Source organism: Kogia breviceps, chromosome 2 (assembly GCF_026419965.1).
Source record: "Kogia breviceps isolate mKogBre1 chromosome 2, mKogBre1 haplotype 1, whole genome shotgun sequence".
NCBI lineage: Eukaryota > Metazoa > Chordata > Mammalia > Artiodactyla > Physeteridae > Kogia > Kogia breviceps.
Genome location: NC_081311.1, coordinates 106,798 through 127,134, shown reverse-complemented (window position 1 = coordinate 127,134; position 20,337 = coordinate 106,798). Strand labels below are relative to the sequence as shown.

Below are 20,337 nucleotides of genomic sequence, written 5' to 3'. Positions count from 1 at the left end.
GACTTACTATGTATAAAGATGTCATTTGTATGACAAAAATTACACAAAATTGGGAGAGAGAACGAGGTCAAATTGGGGCAAATTTTGAATAATATTGAAATTAAGTTGGTATTCATAAAACTAGATCATTTTGGGCTTCCCTGGTGGCGCAGTGGTTGAGAATCCGCCTGCCGAAGCAGGGAACACGGGTTCGTGCCCTGGTCCAGGAATATCCCACGTGCCGCGGAGCAGCTGGGCCCGTGAGCCATGGCCTCTGAGCCTGCGCGTCCGGAGCCTGCGCTCCGCAACGGGAGAGGCCACGACAGTAAGAGGCCCGGGTACCACAAAAACAAACAAACAAACAATCAAAAAACCAAAAAAACTAGATCATTTTAAGTTAAGATGGTCATTGTAGTCTCCAGGGCAACCAGTAAGAAAATAACTCATAATTATAATAATATATATAATTTATAGTCTCTATTATAATACATTAATTATATTATAAAGTAATGTAATGTATATGAATATATAGCTTAAACAAAGAATGGAATTAAAATAGCATACTTTAAAATATCTATTTCATACACACACACACACACACACACACACACACACACACACACACACACACACGAATAGAGGTGAGAGGACCAAAGAAGACATCAGACACACATAAAACGAATAGAAAAATGGTAGCTGTAAATCTTACCTTATCAGTAACTTTATTACATGTAAACAGACTATACACGCAAAGGCAGAGACTGGCAGAATGGCTTTTTTAAATGATTTTTTTCACACGATCTACAAGACACACATTTTAGATTCAAAGACAGCAAAAGGTTGAAAGTAAAGGATAGAAAAAGGTGTTATGCAAACAGTAACCAAAAAGAGGTGAAGTTCTATAGTAATATCCAACAAAATAGATTCTATGACAAAACTTATTGCTGGAGACAACAAGGATATTTTGTTATGATAAAAGAATCAATCCATCAGGAAGATACAGCAATTATGAATATATAGGTACCTAACAACAGAGCCCCCAAATTTAGATTAATCAAAAACTCAGAGAATTGAAAGGAGAAATAGACAATTCATCAATACTAGCTAGAGACGTCAATCCTCCCCTTTTATTAATGTCTATAGAGAACAACTAGGCAAAATATCAGCAAGGAAATAAAAGACTTGACCAACAATAAAACCCAACTAGATTTAATAGTCATCTAGAGCAAGGGTTCCCAACCTCCGGGCCATGGACCACTACCGGTCCGTGGCCTGTTAGGAACGGGGCTGCACAGCAGGAGGTGAGTGGTGGGCAAGTGGCTGTATTTGTAGCTGCTCCCCATTGCTCCCATTACCGCCCAAGCTCCGCCTCCTGTCAGATCAGTGGTGGCAGTAGAATCTCATAGGAGTGCAAACCCTGCTGTGAACTGTGCATGCAAGGGATCTAGGTTGCATGCTCCTTATGAGAATCTAATGCCTGATGATCTGAGTTGGAGCTGAGGTGATGATGCTGGCACTGGGGAGTGGCTGCAAATACAGATTATCATTAGCAGAGAGGTTTGACTGCACAGAGACCATAATAAATCAATTGCTTGCAGACCCATATCAACACCCTATCAGTGAGTGGCAAGTGAAAACAAGCTCAGGGCTCCCACTGATTCTGCATTACGGTGAGTTGTATAATTATTTCATTATATATTACAATACAATAAATGTAATGCGCTTGGACCATCCCGAAACCATCCCCCCTCCCCGGTCTGCGGAAAAATTGTCTTCCACAAAACTGTTCCCTGGTGCCAAAAAGGTTGGGGACCGCTGATCTATAACACACTTCACCCATCAGCAGTGACATATACATTCTTCTTGAGCACACATGGAACATTCTCCAGGATAGACTGTGGATTAGGCTGTAACTTAGGGTCTCAGTAAATGTAAAGACATTGAGTTCACACAAGGTATATTCACTGACCACAAGAGAATAAAATTAAATATCAATAACAAGGAAATTTTGAAAAGTAAAAAATATGTGAGAAGTAGACAATACACTTCTAAATAACAAGTGGATGAAAGAAGAAATCACTAGGCAAGTTAGAAAATATTTTTTGGTGAATGAGACTGAAAACACAACATATGAAAACATAGGAGATGCAGCTAAAGCACTGCCTAGAGGAAAACTTATACCTGTAATGCATATACCATTTATACCTGTAAACACCTACATTAAATAAGAAGAAAGATCTCAAATCAATAACTTAACTTTCCATCTTAATTAAGTAGAAGCAGAAGAGCAAGTTCAACCCAAAGCAAGCAGAAGGGAAGATGTAATAAATTCTAGAGTAGAAATCAATTAAATAGGAATACAAAAACAATAGAGAAAAAATTTAAATCAAAATTGATTCTTTGAAAATATTATTTTAACATATATGGCTAGAATGATCATGAAAAAAAGAGGGATGATTCAAATCCTTAAAATCAGGAATGAAAGTGAGAGCATCAGAAATGACCTTACAGAAATAAAAATAAGATTCTATGGGATACTATAAGCACCTGTGTGCCAGCAAAATAGATAACCTAGAAGAAATGGACAAATTCCTAGAAAACCAACAAATTTCTAGACCAACTGCCAAAACAGACTTAAGAAGAAATAGAAAATCTGAATGTACCTATAATGATAAGAGATTGAATAAGTAATCAAAAAACTTCCAGCAAGGAAGATTCCAGGCTCACATGACTTCATGGTGAATTCTACTAAATGTTTAAAGACAAATTAATACCAGTTGTTCACACACACTTCCCAGCTCATTTTAAGAGAGCTGTATTACCCAGTTACCAGAACCAGACACAGATATCATAAGAAAAAAATACAATATCTCTTATGACTACACACTCAAAAATTCTCAGCAAAATACTAGCTAACCAAATCCAGCAACACATAGAAAAAATTATATGGCATGACCAGGTAGGATTTATCTAAGTAATGCTAGGTTGATTTAACATATAAAAATCAATGTAATGCACAATACTTACACAGTGAAAGACAAAAGCTCATGATCATCTCAATGGATGCAGAAATAGCTTTTGACAAAATTCAACACCTTTTCATCATAAAAACACTACACAAGCTAAGAATATGTGGGAACTTCCTCAAGTGGATAAAAGGCATCTACCAAAAACTCACAGGTAATATTATACTAAATGGTGGAAGATTGCGTTCTCCCTAAGACCAGGAACGAGACAAGAATGCCCACTCTCACCACTTCTATTCAACATAATCCTGGAGGTGCCAGAGCAATCAGGCAAGAAAAAGAAATGAAAGATGCTCAGACTGGAAACAAAAAAGTAAAACTGTGTCTATTCGTAGATAATGTGATCCTGTATATAGAAAATCCTAAGGAATGTATAAAAACTATTAGAGCTGCATAAGTTCAGCAAGGTTGCAGAATGCAAGGTCAATATACAAAATTCAGTTGTATTTCTAGACACTACCAATGAATTATGCAAAAGTGAAATTAAGAAAAAGCTCCATTTACAATAGCATCAAAACACAAAATAGGAAGAAATTAACAAAAGAAGTATAAAACTTGAACACTGAAAACTATAAAACCTCACTGAAGTAAATTAAATCTAAATAAATGGAAAGACTTTCCCCCTCTGTGGATCAGAAGACTTACTATTGTACCATTGTTAAGGTGGTGTTATGGGCTGAATTGTGTGTCCCTCCCCTCCGCCAAAACCGTATGTTGAACTGCTAACCCCCAGCACCTCAGAATGTGACTGTATTTGGAGACAGGGCTTTTAAAGGGGTGAGTAAGTTGAAATTAGGCATTAGGGTGGATCCTAATGCAATCTGGCCTGTGTCCTTATAAGAAGAGGAGATTAGGCCACACAGAGACGGGGCGGGGGGGCTGCGCACAGAGGAGAGGCCATGTGAAGAGGTAGCAAGAGGGGGGCTGCCTGCAAGCCAAGGAGAGAGCCCTCAGAAGAAAGCAAACCTGCCAACACCTGATCTTGGGCATATCTTCCAGAACCGTGAGAATAAATTTCTATCGCTTATGCCACCCAGTCAACGGTACTTTGTTATGGCAGCCCCAGCAAAGTAATACAGACAGCTCTTCTCCCAAAGTGATATACAGATTTATTTCAATCCCTTTCAAAGTCCCACTTATCTGTTTTGTAGAAATTGACAAGCTAATCCTAAAATTCATATGGAAATGCAAGAAATTCAGAATACCTTCTTAAAAAATCTTTAAAAAGAACTAACTTAAAGGACTCACTTTCTAACTTAAAAGCTTAATACGAAGCTACAGTTATCAAGACACTGTGGAACTGGCATAAGGATAGACATACAGAATAATGGAATAGAATTGAGAGTCTGGAAATAAACCCTCACATCTGTGGTCAATTGATTTTCGACGAAAGAACCAAGACAGTTGGCACTCTTGGGGATTTCCCCATTCCTGAAGTTTGCTCTTTTCAACAAATGGTGTTGGGACAAAGGCTGCCCATATGCAAAAGGACTAAGTTGGACCCCACCTCATACCATGTACAAAACAGCTCAAAATGGATGGTACGCTTAGAAGAAGACCTCAGAATAAATCTTTGTGAACTTAGATTAGGCAATGATTTCTTAGATACAAACCAAAGCACAAGTGACAAAAGAAAAAATAGATCAATTGGACTTCATCAAGATTTAAACCTTTTGTGCTAAAGAGGACATCAGCAAGGAAGTAAAAAGACAACCCACAGGATGAGAGAAAATACTTGCAAATTCTACACCCAACGGGGACTTGTACCCAGAATAAACCATTTGGATGCAACTTCTCTGAAACATGTTTCCTCTGAGTTGTCAAAGTCCATGGTTTCCCTACACGATATTCCTTCTATGCCATTGAAAGCGTTGCAGGGCAGATTTTAAAAAGATATCTGCTATTCTTCCAGGACTTCATTTCAAGTTGCTGCCACTGATTCTCCCAGTGTTGAAGGTGTGGCTCCCCGAGGGCCATGCCTGGGCACAGGAAGTTATTTTAAGTACACTTTAACCAAGATACTTGTTTGCATTTGCCTTTTAAATGTAGGCACAAGTCTGATACACAGAATCAAAGTAAGTGCAAAAGAAATCTTTTAGTAGGTATAAAAGAAAGATGAGAAATAATAAAAAAGAGTTGGCTGAACGGGACTGAAAATAGGGGAACTGCCGCTGTAGGGAGAGTCTGTACTCTCACATCTTGCTTCATCCAGTTCTGCATTGTTTGATGTGTTGTTACAAGGAGCATGTCTTACTTTCCTAATTGAGGTGATATTTGTAATCTTTATAAACAATTGTTTAACTTCAATAAGGCCTTTCCATATTGTTTTACTAGTAAATTCTATCAAAATTTCAAAGTCCGGATAATTCCCTAACAATTGAAAGTATCCCAGACAGTAGAAAAAGATGGAGAGAATTTTAATTGTTTCTAGAGCTTGCACAATTCTTATAGCAGATATAATAAAACATAAACTGAAGCCCAATTTTGTCTATGGCTATAGATGCACAACTACTAAAAACACTATTAACAACTTGAACCCACGAGCATGGAAAAAGAGTATCGTTCCATGAAAATCTTGGCTGTGAAGCGGAACTATAAGACTGCTTTTATACGAAACAATGTTTTCATCCAGCATCATACCAGCAGGTTGGAGGAGAAAAGTCCTAGGATCGTCTCAATTAAAAAGATATTTCATTACCTCAGCACTCATCCCTGCTAAATACTCCTTGTTAACTAGAGAAAGAAGAAACTCATCCCAGTGTGATTGTCTCTTTGCTACAACCAAACAACAATAGACTTGATGGAGAAGTACCCATTCCCGCCAGGCACAAGGCAAGGCCACCTCTGTCATCCCAATTAGACAACATTGTCCGAGAAGGTGCAGGCAACTGAATAAGATCCAAGACAAATTAAAAGGTCTTGCTTCTGAAAAGAAGTACTCAACAATGTCCTTACTTTCAAAAGACATCTGTACCTGCATTTAGAATTTGTTGTTGTTGTTTGGCGCTCCAACGGCATTTCCACAGAGGGCCTAGAATGGTAGGGCCTGGCCCCAGACCACCCAGCCTGCACCCCTGTGAGGTCTAGGTTCACCTGCGCCTGCCCTTGGGCCCCTTTGCAGGAAGCACACGCTCAGAGAAGCTGCCAGATGTAGTTATTCTCGGCCAACGGGGGCCAGAGGGCCTTCTCTGCCTCACATGCCTGCTGTCCTCACGCCTACCAGTCAGGGCTTGAATTGGAGCCCCAGGGAAGGCTGACCCTGCCCAACCCTCAGCACCAGCAAGAGGGACAAACCAAGAAGGAAAATGCCGCATGGACCCGGATGTCTGTCTGGCAGGCCAGACAGAAGAAGAAGAAGAGGGCAGAGGGGGGTCAAGGTGGCTCAGTCTCCATCTTGGGGAATGCGCCCTGCAGCCCCACACCAGCCTCTGGAAGGAAAGACCAGAGCCCATGCAAGTTGGCAGGGCCTGCAGCCCAGCAGCTCACGGGCACAAAACAGGCCCGAGACTCCTGCCAAGGCCAACGCCCCTACACGGCACAATAAGTTAACAAGTCCAACACCAGTGATGTGGCTGCAGGTCTAGACGCAGAAAAATCACATTTGCTAGTAAACTGGGAGGGAAAGTGGGTTAGAATTCAGTATGTGGAATGCAGCCTCGGTTTTACATGAATAAATATACAGAAGGTGATTTTTGTGCACAAAGATAAGACATTTTAAAACATAAAGTCTACCAAAAGAGTTCATTGATTTAAACAAACACAATAAAAATCCTAACGTATTTTTTTTTAATTTGAAGAAATGATTCTAAACAGTGATTATCCCCTAATTTTCTACATTAAAAATGTAGTTAAGTTTTTCAAAATTGGTCAAATCTTTTCTTTCTCTTTCTTTTTTTTTCTTCTACTGAATTTGCCAGTTGATTTGACAAAGTGGAATAAATGTCAGATGCTGAATTTTCTTTCTCTGGCCTTTGAATTTGGCTGCTGGTGATTCAGCGCCACTGGGGCTGCTCAGGCAAACCACCTGCCCAGGGGTGAGACCCACACCCGGAGATCAGGCACTCTGCCATGGGGACTGCCAGCACATAATTGATGTTGCCTTACGTAAATCCTACCCCAAACAAACCCATGCAAACAGGACCGTATTCCTTCTTGTCCAACCAGTGTCAAAGGGAGGACAGGCCCTCACCCCACGTTCTGACATGTGGGTTGGTGGAGCTCCCCTGGATGCCGAGTTTACTGACATTGGTGCAGGTGTCAGTCGCCAGTGTTGGCAGAGCCCAGGCGTGGCCAGGTGGGTGCCTGGATGCAGCGGCAAACACTGAAGGGATCAGCCTTTGAAATGAAGGCCAACAGCAGCTAATAATAAACTAATATCTTGGGCCAGAGGAAAAGGAAGGTGGCATTGGTTGGCTGGTCACCCTCCTTCGCAAGGATGCATTATAAAAGCTTTGCCTCTCCCCCGGAGTGTCCTCACAAGCCGGCAGGTCCCCGGGAGGCACCATGGCTGCCCTGGGCATCACGGTCGCCCTGCTGGTGTGGACGGCCACCCTGCTGCTCCTCTCCATCTGGAGACACAACTACAGCAACTGGCAGCTGCCCCCTGGCCCTTTTCCACTACCCATCGTGGGGAACATTTTCCAGTTGGAAATTAAGAATATCCCCAAATCCTTCACCAGGGTAAGAGAAATATTGTTGATTTGAGGGAGGAGCATTCAGGAATTAGTTGTGATATGTGTGCATTCAGTTCACTCTCAGACAAATCGTAATTCAATACCAGCTTGTTATGAATTAGCTGAATTACCAGTAGCACCCAAGAGTGATGTTCAAAATATTTAGCTAGTGTTACAGCTTGGGTATGGAGCTCAGTGGGCCTTGGCCGTGGCTGGCCCCAAAGGCCCTTGCTCGAGCAAAGCGTTAACTGCCGTGCTGTCGTTGGGTGGCTTGGCCAGGGCAGTGTGGCCGGGGCTGCTGCTGTTTGCCACTGGGATGCGAGGAGGGACACGCATTGAGACCAGACGCCCACTAGCTGCGTGTCGACCTGCAGCTCTCCGTAGACGCCAAAGAAAAGGGGGAAAAGTGAAGTGTTTCACCCCCCCCCCCCGCACCACCACATCCCACTACGAATGTTGTGAACGGTGAATGAGCTGACAAATCTAAAAACGAAATGTGTTAATGAGTCTATTAAATGAGTTAGTAAAAGAACGCCACGGGGCACAGAGCCGCTCTCGTGGACCTCGGAACAGTATGGCTCCGGGGCCTCCAGCAGCGTCCTGGGGTCCGGGACCTTGACTGTGGACAGCAGACGGGGGGTGGTGGGGCGGATATGGGCACAGGGGCCTCAGGGGGAACAAGAGGACTCGGCCCTCCCAGTTACTTGCTCCCCGGAGGGAGGGCAGCTAGGCACGGCCAGGTGCGCCGTTCGCTGGATGCGCTCCCGGCAGAAGCTGCCTCTGGGGAGGTCTCCCCCAGCTCACTCTGGGTTCTCCTGGTCGACAACAGCCACCTTGGGGGGCACCTTGCAGCGAGGCATCTTCCCCAAGTCCGCGGCGGCTCACTCCCCGGCTTGGTGGTCTCCGCAGCTGGCAGAGCGTTTCGGCCCGGTGTTCACGCTGTACCTGGGCTCCCGGCGCTTCGTGGTCCTGCACGGCTACGAGGCCGTGAAGGAGGCCCTGCTCGACTACAGGAATGAGTTTTCTGGCAGAGGAGAAACCCCCGCATTCCAGGTGCACCAGGACAAAGGTGCGTCCTACTGGTGGGGGGGTGCGTGTGGGGCGGGGGAAGTTGTTGGGGGGAGGTACTGAAATAACAGTAACAACATGCTAAAGACAGAAAGGTGGAGCGATCCACAGACAACTCAGGTGAAGGTTGGGGCATTCACTCACTCGGTCATTGCTCTGCGCCTTTTGATGGACCCAGAGTAGACAAGACCTGGAGCACCCACCCTCCGACCAGCAGGACAGACGTGTTCATAGAGAGATAGGAGAGAGGGAGCTGCTTCTGACGGCTGGGCCGGGCCTCCCCCCCACAGACCTTCCCGCCTGCCTGGGCCCTCGGTCTCCCTTGGGAGCTCTTTGCACTCACAGCTTCAACTACTCGTGGGTGTTGGGGCTCCATCCACTGAGGGCCCCTCACCTACCATGGGCACCCACTTCTCCATCGAGGGGACCTCCCGATGTCCTACCTGGGGCTGTTCTGAGACCAGGAAGGGGGTGTTGAGACTTCCCGGTGACCCCGTCTCCCCGGCCTCACCTCTTACCTCTGCCCCTGCCCACTCCGCTGTCTCCAGAGCCCCGAGTTCCCCTCCTGCAGGCGGAGGAGGCCTGGGCGGGGCAGGGGTGGGGTGGGGTCTAACTGGTATTTATCTGAGTGTTTTCCAGACTCCTGACTTCAGACTCCATCTTCTGCGTCTCCAAGGAGGTCCTGGAGCCTGGGCGGGGGCGCCCCTCCCCCACCTCTCAGCTCTGAAAGCTCCCTGCCCCACCTTCTGTCCTCCAACCTCACCTGCTTGTCCTTTATCATTTGCTCACTGGTGTTTGAGATCCAAAGCAGATGAGAAGGAAACGGTGTCCCACCAACCCAGCAAAACTTGGAAGCCTCTAGCTCTTCCTGAGTCAACTTTGGTGATGAGCCTCTAGGAAACGTTTATTCATTTTATGTAGAGTTTTCAAACTGACATGCTTACAGTTGTATACGGGCTTCTTGCCTTATTTTTCCAGTCTACATTTCCGAGGTTATATCCTGCCACAACCAATGGCATTTGATTGTCCCTCTTACATATTGTGGGTGGGTTTGTTATTGGGGGCGGCTCAAAGCAAAATTAACCACCCTAATCTTTGTCATTAACACCAGAGGAGACTTACTGGGGGAGAGCCCCAGGAGAGCAGGCGTTCTGGGATCGAGGAGCTCTATCCTGGCTCTGGGGACCCTTTATCTGCCAGCCCTGGTCCAAGTCAAGGGCCCCGGAGAGCAGTCAGGCAGGAGCCAGCATCCACATCCTGCAGGTGGCACACAAGGGGCTTGCCTGCCTCCTGCCTGAGGGCTCCAAAGCGCTGTTTTTATGTGTCCCACGCGGCCCAGGGCTGACCCTGAACCTCAGCCCGGCCCTGGACCCGGGCTGACCCTGAACCTCAGCCCAGCCCTGGACCAGGGCTGACCCTGAACCTCAGCCCGGCCCTGGACCCGGGCTGACCCTGAACCACACGGCCCAGGGCTGACCCTGAACCTCAGCCCGGCCCCGGCCCAGGGCTGACCCTGAACCTCAGCCCGGCCCCGGCCCGGGGCTGCATTTGGTCCCCAGGAATAACGATGTGAACGTTGGCGATTACCAGAGTGTGGAGCAGTGGCTGCGTGTTAAGGTGCCGAGCGGGCCGCACCCATCCTTTCAGTCAATCTCCACAAAGCTAGATCTGTCGCCCCATTTCAGCCTGTTTGGATCCCAAACGATGGCGCGCTTCTGGGTTCTGTCTCTTCCTCTCTCCATCTCTGTGTCTCTCTGACTCAATCTCTTTCGCTCGCCAGCTCTGTCTCCGTCTTTCTATCTCTGTCTCTTCTCACATTTTTCTGTATCTTCCATCTTTTCTTTCTACACAGTTCTTGCCAGAACGTTTTAAAATTACCTGCTTCTCGGCCCCTCCTTCCTCAGCCACCTCTCCTCCTCCTCACGTGCCGTTCAGGGTGGTCCCCCAGCATCTCTCCTCCTGCCTTTCCTCTGGCTTCTCTGCTCCTCGGGGCTAGGGGCACAGCCTCCGCTCTGGCCTCTGGCCTCCTCCGCACACACTCCCTGGTCCCTGCCACGCTTGCTTGTCCCCGCCCCGTGTCCTGGGTCAGTTACTTGGAAGGCTGGAGCTGCCCGAGGCGTGGCCGGGCTGATGGCGCCGACACGGCGAGCTTGGAGCATCCCTCCCCTAGGTTCCCTCTTGGGCCGCTGGGCCACGTACCCAGCATCCTCTTGGCCCGTTGTGCAATGTCCCACAGGAATCGGCACCAGGACACCTGAACACAGGACCCTGAGCTCAGTGTCACCTGTGCTTCTAACCTGGTGAACGGCACCTGTAAATGGGTCTCCTCGGTGCCCACACACCCATCAGTGGGCATGCTGTCCATCCCCGGGCTTGACTCCGTGGCAGCCTCCTTGGGTCACATCCCTCTCCTCCCACCCCCGCCCTGTGCTTCCCCTGCAGGCCATCCAGGTGTCCCTTTGGGGTAGAATGAAGCCCTCCTCGGCTGCACCTCTCAGGTCCGGCCAGACTTCCTTCTGGAATGTCCGGGCCCATGGCTTTCCTCGGGCCTCCACAGGCAGGAGGGAACCAGATCAAGATCTTCCCGGATCCGGAGGTCTCCGTGGTCCGGGGGCCCTGTGACCTCAGAGTTCAGTAAGGACTTGCTGTGAAGCCACAGAGTGCGAGCTGAGGTGTCTATGGTGTGAGGGTAAAAAATCATTGGAAACAGAATGGCTTCAAGGAAATGAGTCAGTAAACAGGAAAGAGGCGGAGGCTTTTCTCAGTGGTCAGGTGTGGTTTCCCTCCTGTGGGGAGGACACAAGGCCGAGTGGGGAAAGCAAGGAGGCTGGTGGTTGCAGAGCTTCCGGGGGCAACGGAGGAAGTCAGCCGACCCCAGCGGCTTCCCTGCAAACGCAAACGTCTGTCGCCGCGCTGCTGAGCGCGGCCCGAGTCCCTCCCGCGCAGAGCAGAGCGCAGGTGCCCTCCCGCCCTGCCCCTCTCTCTCGCGAGAGGGGCGTCTGCAGCGAGAGCTGCCGCTCTGTCTTCCTTAGGGATTATCTTCAACAACGGGCCGACCTGGCAGGACACCCGGCGGTTCTCCCTGACCGCCCTCCGTGACCTCGGGATGGGGAAAGGGCGCAATGAGCAGCGGATCCAGGGGGAGGCCCAACTCCTGCTGGCGGCGTTCCGGAAGACCTGTGGTGCGTACAGCCCGGCCCGGGCCGCGTGGCCCCTGACGAGCCCGGCGGCCCCCTGCCGGCGCACGCGCGCGCGTCACAAGCCGCTTCCTCGCTGACCCAGGGAGCGGGCGTGGGCATCGAGGGTGGAGCTGGTGTGTCCCGGATAACTGACGGGTGAAGAAACCCCTAGTGGTTCGCACGCTCACCGCCTCCCGAGAGTCCTCACGGTCCCAGGGTGGCTCTTCACAAGCGCTGGACGTGGCCCTCCTGCCACACCCACGAGCGAAGCGCCCTGATGGCTCCCCTGTTTTCCAGGGCAGCCCTTCGACCCCACCTTTGTCATCGGCTTCGCGCCCTACAACGTCATCTCCGACATCCTCTTCCACAAGCGCTTTGACTACGATGACAAGACGGCCCTGAGGCTGCTGAGGCTGTTCAATGAGAACTTCTACCTGCTCAGTACCCCCTGGATCCAGGTGAGGCACTTTCCTCCCTCTTGCCTGGGCTGCACCCGGCTTCCGTCGAGCGTTTACAGCAGGGAAAGGATAAGGAGGGGCACTTGTGTGTGTGGACACACAGGCGCACAAGACTAGAGAGCCTGAACGCTCCTTCCGGACACTTCCATGGGGCCCGCCGCTCCCCCTGGCCAACCTCAGGACACTTACCATTTCACTCTTTAAAATCAGTCCTCCAGACACACGGTACGTCTGCCTATGTGCTCACATTCCCACCACAGAACTCACACAACCTCGTAGAGTGGTGCCCAGAAAGATACTTTCAGCCAAAATATTCTAAATGAGACAATAGTGACAGCCGTAAATTCAGGTTTGGAGAAGGTTGTCAGCCTAGTACACCAAATGCTATTGCATCCAGAAAAAAACAAAATATATATATATATAGTAAGAAAATTCTCTCCCTCCCTCACTCTCTCTCTAGCTTTATAATAATTTCTCAGCCTACATAAGTTACCTGCCTGGAAGCCATAGAAAACTAATGAAAAATGTGTCTGAAATAAAAGACTATGCTCTAGAAGGAGTGAAGGACCACCAGAAGTCACTGGAGCCCAGCTGCCCCCGAGACTTCACTGACACCATGCTGATGGAAATGGAGAAGGTACCCTCACAGCTCGCAGCTTCCAGACCAGGCGGAGCCGAGCATTCGGCCATTATGAGATGGGTCTGTGGGGGCAGGGTGCTTTCTTCGGATTTATGTTATGACCTGCACTGCGGGGCCCACACTGCCCACATTGTGTACCTCTGATGCTCTTAGTTCCATACAAATCCACTGGCTCGAGCGTGACCACCACATGTCGACATGCAGCCAGCCCGCCTGGCCACCGTACGCTCCACTGTACTGTCCACTGTGCCCGCCAACAGGATGGCCTTTCTTGGGGAAGCCATCAGGGGGCTGTGGGACCGGGTGCGTGGGACCCTCTCGTTGGCTCCCTCCAGCCCAGCCTCTTGACCACTTCTGATCAACTGACTAATGACCACGTCTCACCTGGGGAGAGCCCCTCAGTGTTCCTCGCCAGCACATAACCCCCACATCGTGCATGAACTCAAGGGGGCCCGGGCCTTCCCTGCACCACCTCTCTGGCACCCCTCTGGGTCGCCCACCCAGATCAGTCAAGCTTCTCTTCTTTCCTTGGCATCACATGTGGCTCTAGAGCCACACATGAGCTCCACGCCTGGTTTCCTGGAAGGCTGCCCTGGGTGTCTGAGAGTCTCCTCCACCAGATGGGCCTCCTCCCACCCTATGCCCAGCTTCCCTGTGACTTCCCTGCCTCCTGGGACCTAAGGCAGCGGCCGTGGGGCGGAATGAGGCCGAGGGCAGCCCTGCAGAAGCCCCACAGCTCAGCCCTGAGCTGCTGGAGGTCATGGCACAGGGCCAGGGAGAGCCCCAGCCCCAGGAGGGCCCTCAGTGCCATAGAAGGAGCATGGACCCCACAGCCAGGTGAGGGCACAGTCCTGCCCATGGTTGGTTTTCTGGGAGCCTCTGTTCCCTAGCCTTGCAATGGAGACGATGGTGTCTGTGCAGGATGGGTCCCCTGTGGAGCTGGCAGGGGCTGCCAGGTGCTCTTCCGCTGAGGGACACAGGGTCTCCTTCTCATCCACCTGAAGACCTCCCTGTATTGACCTCCCTATCTCTCACACTGCAGGAGAAACACAGCACAGACCCTGTGTACACCTTGGACAACATTGCCGTGACCTTGGCTGACCTGCTCTTTGCAGGGACAGAGACCACCAACACCACCCTGAGATACGGGCTCCTGATTCTCATGAAGTACCCAGAGGTCGAAGGTAGGACAAGGAACAGGCAAGGATACCGGACCATGCGGCCATCGCACATGTGCGGCCAGCCTGGAGCATTTAGGCTTCAGCTTCCCATCGGCAAAACGGGGACTGGCACCGCTTGTTAACCCTTGCAGCAGTGCCAGTGGGATCGCTGGACGAATGCTTTAGGGGGAGTGTTCTTGTACATGACAGGCCCCGGCACGCAGCCCTCCCACACCCACTGACCAACCCCAGATTGCAGGAGGAAAGCCCAGTGGAGAAACGCCATGCTGTCTGCATCCACTCCAGGCCATGATCTATGTATGACAGCGAAAAAATGCGCACATCTCCCCTGAGTCAGACCCAGCCTTCCAGGCAGAGCTGAGAGGGAGGAGGGGGCAGGGGCAAGGCCTCCTGGCATGTCTCACCTAGCTAGAAGAGTGGGGATCAGAGGAGGAACCCCAGGAAATGTACTGCAAGTCTGCCTGCTGCCCTGGACCCGGCCTTCCCTCCCAGGGCCCCTCCCCAGCACTGGACCGGGTGGGACCCAGGGTGGATCAGGCATGGCTCTGGGGGCCGCACGCACAGAGCACTAGGCACTAGAATCACCCACACGGGCCAGTGGAGGCGATGCGAGCAACACCATATGTCAACAGGCCAATCAGCGCCAACCTCCAAGGAAGGAGGAGGTGAAGGGGCCATTGCCTGGGGCCAGGGTGCCCTCCCCAGCAGTGCTCAGGCCTGGAGCCCCCGCCCTTCACCGGGCTGGGCACAGAGCTGGGGTGGGGGGGTTCCCACTGCAAGGAGCTCCTCACCACCTGAGCCATGCTGGCTGCTGCTAATGATGATAGTTTGGCTCCTGCTGTGTGCCAGGTATGGGGATCAGCCCTTTAATACACCGTATTCTCGAGGGCTGATGGAAGGGGCATGCGGTTATTTCCCCTAGGAATGTGTATATGTGACCTGTCCAGGATCAGACCTGGTCCGACTCCAAAGCCTTTGCTTTTCTACCTGACAGAAAGGTGAGGCGAAGGAGCTGAAAGTCCAGGGAGCGAAGGCTCCACGGGTCTGTGGCAGTTCTGGGGGAGCTTCTGACCACTCTGTACTAGGGGAGCCACAGACCCCAAGACTGTTTGAATTATGGATTATGAGGAATTTCCAATACAGAGAAAAAGACAGAAAGTAAATATGACTGACACCCACACATCCATTGCCAAATTTAACACGTGTTGACATTTTTCAGTACTGGCTCAGAGCTCTTGGAAAGAAAGCAGGTTGCAGAGCCAGCCCAGGCCCCTCCTCGCCTCCCTGCCTTCCACCTGCCCCAAACTCCACAGTATGCCTGGACTGCTGTGTGAGATCCCTGCGCATGACTTCTTATATTTACCATCTAGTAAATATGAGCATACCATCCATCTTGTTACATGTGTTTAAAATTGTTACTCGGTTACCATACTGCAGGAGCTTTGCAGTTCACTCAACAGATTACAAGGCCCACAGGCAACCTCAAACCCAGAGAGGCCAAGCAACTGCCAAAGGCTGCTCAGGAGCACACCGTGCATGTCAGTTTCCATTCTCCATTCGCCTCCATACTCCTTACCAGCCTGCAACAAACCAGCCTGGGGTAACTATTAACACAGAGTTTCCCTCCAACTAGAGATCCCCAAGACCCTTTCTTATTCTCTGCTCCTGGCATGAAGAGCAGAACGGGACTAGCCATGATCAGTTAAGGTCATGGAGGCCATAAATAAATAACTACGTAAATGCTGTAGATGGTTCCTAACCTCACTGAGCCTAGTTCTTACTGACGTGTGCAGATGAATTACCCAATAATCCAAAGCTCCATAAGCATCTACTGGGTATATGGATGGGAGCATGAATGTTGAGCCAGCCTGGAGTCATGCATTTACTCCATGCATATCTTGGCAGAGAAACTTCACGAAGAAATTGACAGGGTAATTGGGCCAAGCCGAATCCCTGCCATCAAGGACAGGCTGGATATGCCCTACCTGGATGCCGTGGTGCATGAGATTCAGCGATTCGTCGACATCATTCCCTCCAACCTGTCCCACAAAGCAACCCGGGACACAGTGTTCAGAGGCTACGTCATCCCCAAGGTCAGATGCAAGCCTGCAGCGCACCCCTGAGCGCCACCCTGCAGATCAGCCGCCTGCCAGGGGACAGGACGGGGACCAAGGAAACCTCCTCTTGGCAGATGCGGCTGAACGCTGGGGGCTGGGCCAGCATCCCTACCCTGCAGAGTGATGCTCCCCCAGCAGGCCTTGTGGGGACCTGGTGACCACAGAAATGGAGGTGATCTGGGAAAGGGGCTCCTCAGACGGTGCCTGGGGTTGAGGTGTGTTCCAGCAGCAGAAACAGACAACAGCAGTAACATCCAGCCCTGGATGAGTAGGTCAGAGGAGCTACTTCCCTGAAAAGATGAGAGCTCTCATTGCCATTTGGTCGTGACCCCCACCTGCTCTCTGTCTGCCCTCAGGCGAACAACTTCCCGGGTTGGGAACATACCATCTTGTCTAACGTAAAATTCAACTGCTGGCTCCCAGGTCGAAGCCTGTGTTGTGTTAACTTGACCGACCAAGGCAGCCTCTGTTCCTTCCAGGGCACAGTCATAATTCCGACACTGGACTCCCTCTTGTATGACAGCCAAGAATTCCCTGAACCAGAGAAGTTTAAGCCAGAGCACTTTCTGAATGAAAACGGAAAGTTCAAGTACAGTGACCATTTCAAGCCATTTTCCGCAGGTAAGAAGAAGTCATGTGTAGCACCTTCCCTGGGGATTGTCCCTAATTCCTGCTCTCTGTTCCACATGTGATCAGCATCGTGCCCCTGATTTCTGCCCCCAGCATGACCCAAATGTGTTCTTCCCTGTTCAGAGAGGTTAAATGACATCTTTTCACCAGAAGTCCTGGGAATGAGTTGAGATGAGTTCTTTTTTCCTTAGATACTTCATTCAGTGCTAAAACTCTTCATTTAATAGAACTTAGTGAAACTCTGTCAAAACTGTATTACCCGACTCTCCATAATTTTAAACAAGGGTTACTAGGCAAATTTTAATGTTTGGTTACCTGGACTCATCATAGAACCATCTAAGCTTTCCAGCCCTTGGCTGCCTTTCCAGGGCCTGCCCTTGGTGTGGGTATGATGGAAGATCTGTAACCAACTCGATAACTGTAACACCAACACGAGGGCTTTGGCTTCCACCTGGGGCCGCTCTTCTTTCCTGTAGGACATCAGGCTGAGCACAGAGCAGAGCCCATCCTCCCAGCCTAACAACAGCTTTATGCAGCTGAGTCCTGGTGGTTGAGGCTGTGTGAAGGCTGGTCCCTGGGCACACCTGTTGCTGATACTCTTACACCGAAATCCACTCTGGGCTCCCTTTCAACAGGCAGACGGGGGTTAATTCTGCTTAGGGTGGCCGTTGGCGCACGGCCTCCTCCCACCCAGCTCTGCCCCTGCTGTGTGTCGCCCGGGGAGGCGTCTTAGTGTTCTTGTCACCTCCAGGAAAGCGGGTGTGTGTTGGCGAAGGCCTGGCTCGCGTGGAACTGTTCCTGTTTCTGGCCTCCATCCTGCAGCACTTTAACTTGAAGTCGCTGGTAGACCCCAAGGATATCGACCTCAGCCCCATCGCAATTGGGTTTGCCAAGGTCCCCCCCCGTTACAAACTCTGTGTCATTCCCCGCTCACAAGTGTGAGGCACATGTTCTCTGAAGACCGCGGGGCCCCTGATGCTGGCCTGGAGGCCTCCTGCTCCCCTGCGCCCCCTCAGCAAGGCCAGCCAGGGCTCCATAGGGAACCAAACGGGCCAGAGAGGCTGCCTTCCAGGCCAAGCACATTCTTCAGATAGACTTTGAAACAAAGTCCATAAAAGATTGTGTCAAACTAATTAAAGTAATTAAAGCAAACTATGACTTAGTTTGGGTTGGAGTTCCTAGAAACCATGATAAGTAAGAACATATCAGTGTAGGTTAAACTAAACTCTTCTGCAAAAGTAGAGCTACCCAGTCACCAGAGTCAGCATCTCCTGTAAAGGATTAACAAAAAGGAGTACAGACACTATTTTGCTGTTTGGAAAAAATAAAAATAATATACCTTTGGAGGATTAGTTAGCCATATCCTAAATGTATCCCCTGACATCTTTCCCTAGGATGGGAGGTTATTCCTTTGGGCTCACTAATAGCATTATCCTGTGCTATATTTTAAGATTAAAATATGTCTGAAAAGTCAGCGCAGAGATCTCTTATTATCTCTTAAGTCTTTGTGCCTGGAAGGGGAACTTACAAGGATATGGGGACCCTAGTGCAGAATGAGGCAGAAGCGAGGAAATCATTAATTGCCTCCGTGAACTAAACCTCAGTGTTGTGAAACAGAAGAATAATTTGGGACAAAAACCCTGTTCCCACCCAGAGGGCACACACCAGGAGACCCACTGTATGCCCAGACTTCCTGCTTTGACTTCCCCGTCAGTAAAATGGGCATGTCAGCAGCCCCTCTCCACAGCATAGAGTGTGAGGGCTGAACGGGTAAGATGCAGAGCTTTGGAACACTGTGCAGCATAGAAGCCCCACGTTCCTTAGTAAAGTGAGTAAGTTTTCACAGCCAGCAGTGCAGCATCTTCCAGCTCTCACTGACCCTCCTGCTTCTCACCTATAAGGTCCTGTGATAACAGCGAGCTCACCCAGGTAACCCTGGAATCCCTTCCCTTCTCAGCATCCTTACCCTATCACATATTCAAAGTCCCATCTACCATGTTAGGTAACATTCACAGGTTAGAAAGAAGGAAGGGGTGTCAGGTCCCAAGCAAATCCAAAACCTAACAGAGCAAAGACCTTAAAGCCTGAGAACGATCCTCTTTGGATCATTGAAAGTCAGGCCATACTTGCAGTTCATGTTATAAGCCAAGCATCCCCTGACATCAGACAAAAATTACAAAAACTAGAACAGGGCCCACAAACTCCACTCTCTGTCCTACTTGACACGGCCTTTAAGATCTTCAGCGACCGGGAGGAAATTTCCAGGAATAGGTGAGAACTGGCGAGAACTAAGAGAGGAGGAAAAATTTAAGCGTCACGCTCAATACATGGCCGTTGCCATTGCTCAGTTCCCCACAACAGGGACCTACAGGAATCCCCTCTCCTTCTCAAAGACCACCGCTGACCTGCTACCAGTGCAGTCAGCAGGGGCACACTGTCAGGAAATGCTGCACCCTGCCACCCCATACCCCATGCCCTTACTGTCACCAAAAGGGCCATTGGAAAAGGAGTTGTCCCTCCCGTCCTCAAGCGGGTAGGCCAACACCATGACCACCCAACATCCAGGGCATTTCGGGTCCCGGCCCCCTGGGCCAAAGTCAAGGCCAGTTTCCCCTGTCAGTGGTAAGTGGCCATCAGAAGCAAGAAGCGGATTGTGCTCTGGATCTGGGGCTCCTGGATGTGGATGACTGAAGGTGCCTGGGGCTCAACCTCCAGGACCCTATGTTCCCCATAAGACCGGAGGAGCCCTGGGTAACCCTGGATGTGGCAGGGGCTACTACCAGTGTCTGACTGACACTGGGGCTACTTATTCAGCTCTGACCTCCTTCTCTGGTCCCACTCGCCGTTCCTTGATCCTAACAGGGATAGACGGACAGCCCTCTTATGGCCATTTTACACCTCCCTTACCCTGTCTCTTGAAAATACTTTATTCACACACTCTTTCCTAGTCCTCTTGGCCTGTCCTACACCTCTGTTAGGCTGGGACCTTTAAACAAAACTTAAAGTTACTTTATCATTCACACCAGTAAATATGGCCTTAATGGCCACCACGAAGACTACTCTAGCTAAAGACCCACCCCATCCCCAAGTTGTCCCTAACAGAACCACAATTTTTGGTTCCAACCCTCAAATATTAAGCAAGAAGACTGCAAAAATCTCAAGACACCTGAGGATTATGACATAGGGTGGAACCTTGCTATTCCTTCTTTCATCTGGGCTTATAACTTTTCCTCTCATCCCTCAAAGGTTGCTTGCCTCTCTCCTTTAGCTGGAATGACTTTAGCTACTACCTGTGAGGGCGTAGAACATTCCCGCACCCATTTAGGAAAACCCTACTTCAACATCACTTTAGACGTCTGCCTAGCCCCTACAAATCGTACCTATTT

General features: G+C 49.9%; 1 protein-coding gene across 7 annotated transcripts in view; it reads left to right on the top strand.

Moving 5' to 3' along the window:
- The window catches only part of CYP2E1 (cytochrome P450 family 2 subfamily E member 1), a 44,871-nt gene that overhangs the window by 22,957 nt on the left and 1,577 nt on the right, over nucleotides 1–20,337 (top strand). For 2 of the 7 annotated variants that reach the window (XM_067023571.1, XM_067023563.1), the window contains 7 exons: nucleotides 11,779–11,928; nucleotides 12,223–12,383; nucleotides 12,844–13,020; nucleotides 14,066–14,207; nucleotides 16,110–16,297; nucleotides 16,801–16,942; nucleotides 17,703–18,421. In XM_067023571.1, the coding sequence (XP_066879672.1) occupies nucleotides 11,779–11,928; nucleotides 12,223–12,383; nucleotides 12,844–13,020; nucleotides 14,066–14,207; nucleotides 16,110–16,297; nucleotides 16,801–16,942; nucleotides 17,703–17,893 (1,151 nt within the window). In that variant the 3' untranslated portion in view covers nucleotides 17,894–18,421. Of the gene's footprint in view, nucleotides 1–7,508; nucleotides 7,686–8,587; nucleotides 8,748–11,778; nucleotides 11,929–12,222; nucleotides 12,384–12,843; nucleotides 13,021–14,065; nucleotides 14,208–15,641; nucleotides 15,805–16,109; nucleotides 16,298–16,800; nucleotides 16,943–17,427; nucleotides 17,562–17,702; nucleotides 18,422–20,337 lie in introns of those variants that run through there. The other 5 variants (XM_059051881.2, XR_010838684.1, XM_067023580.1 and 2 more) reach the window with 5 other exon arrangements.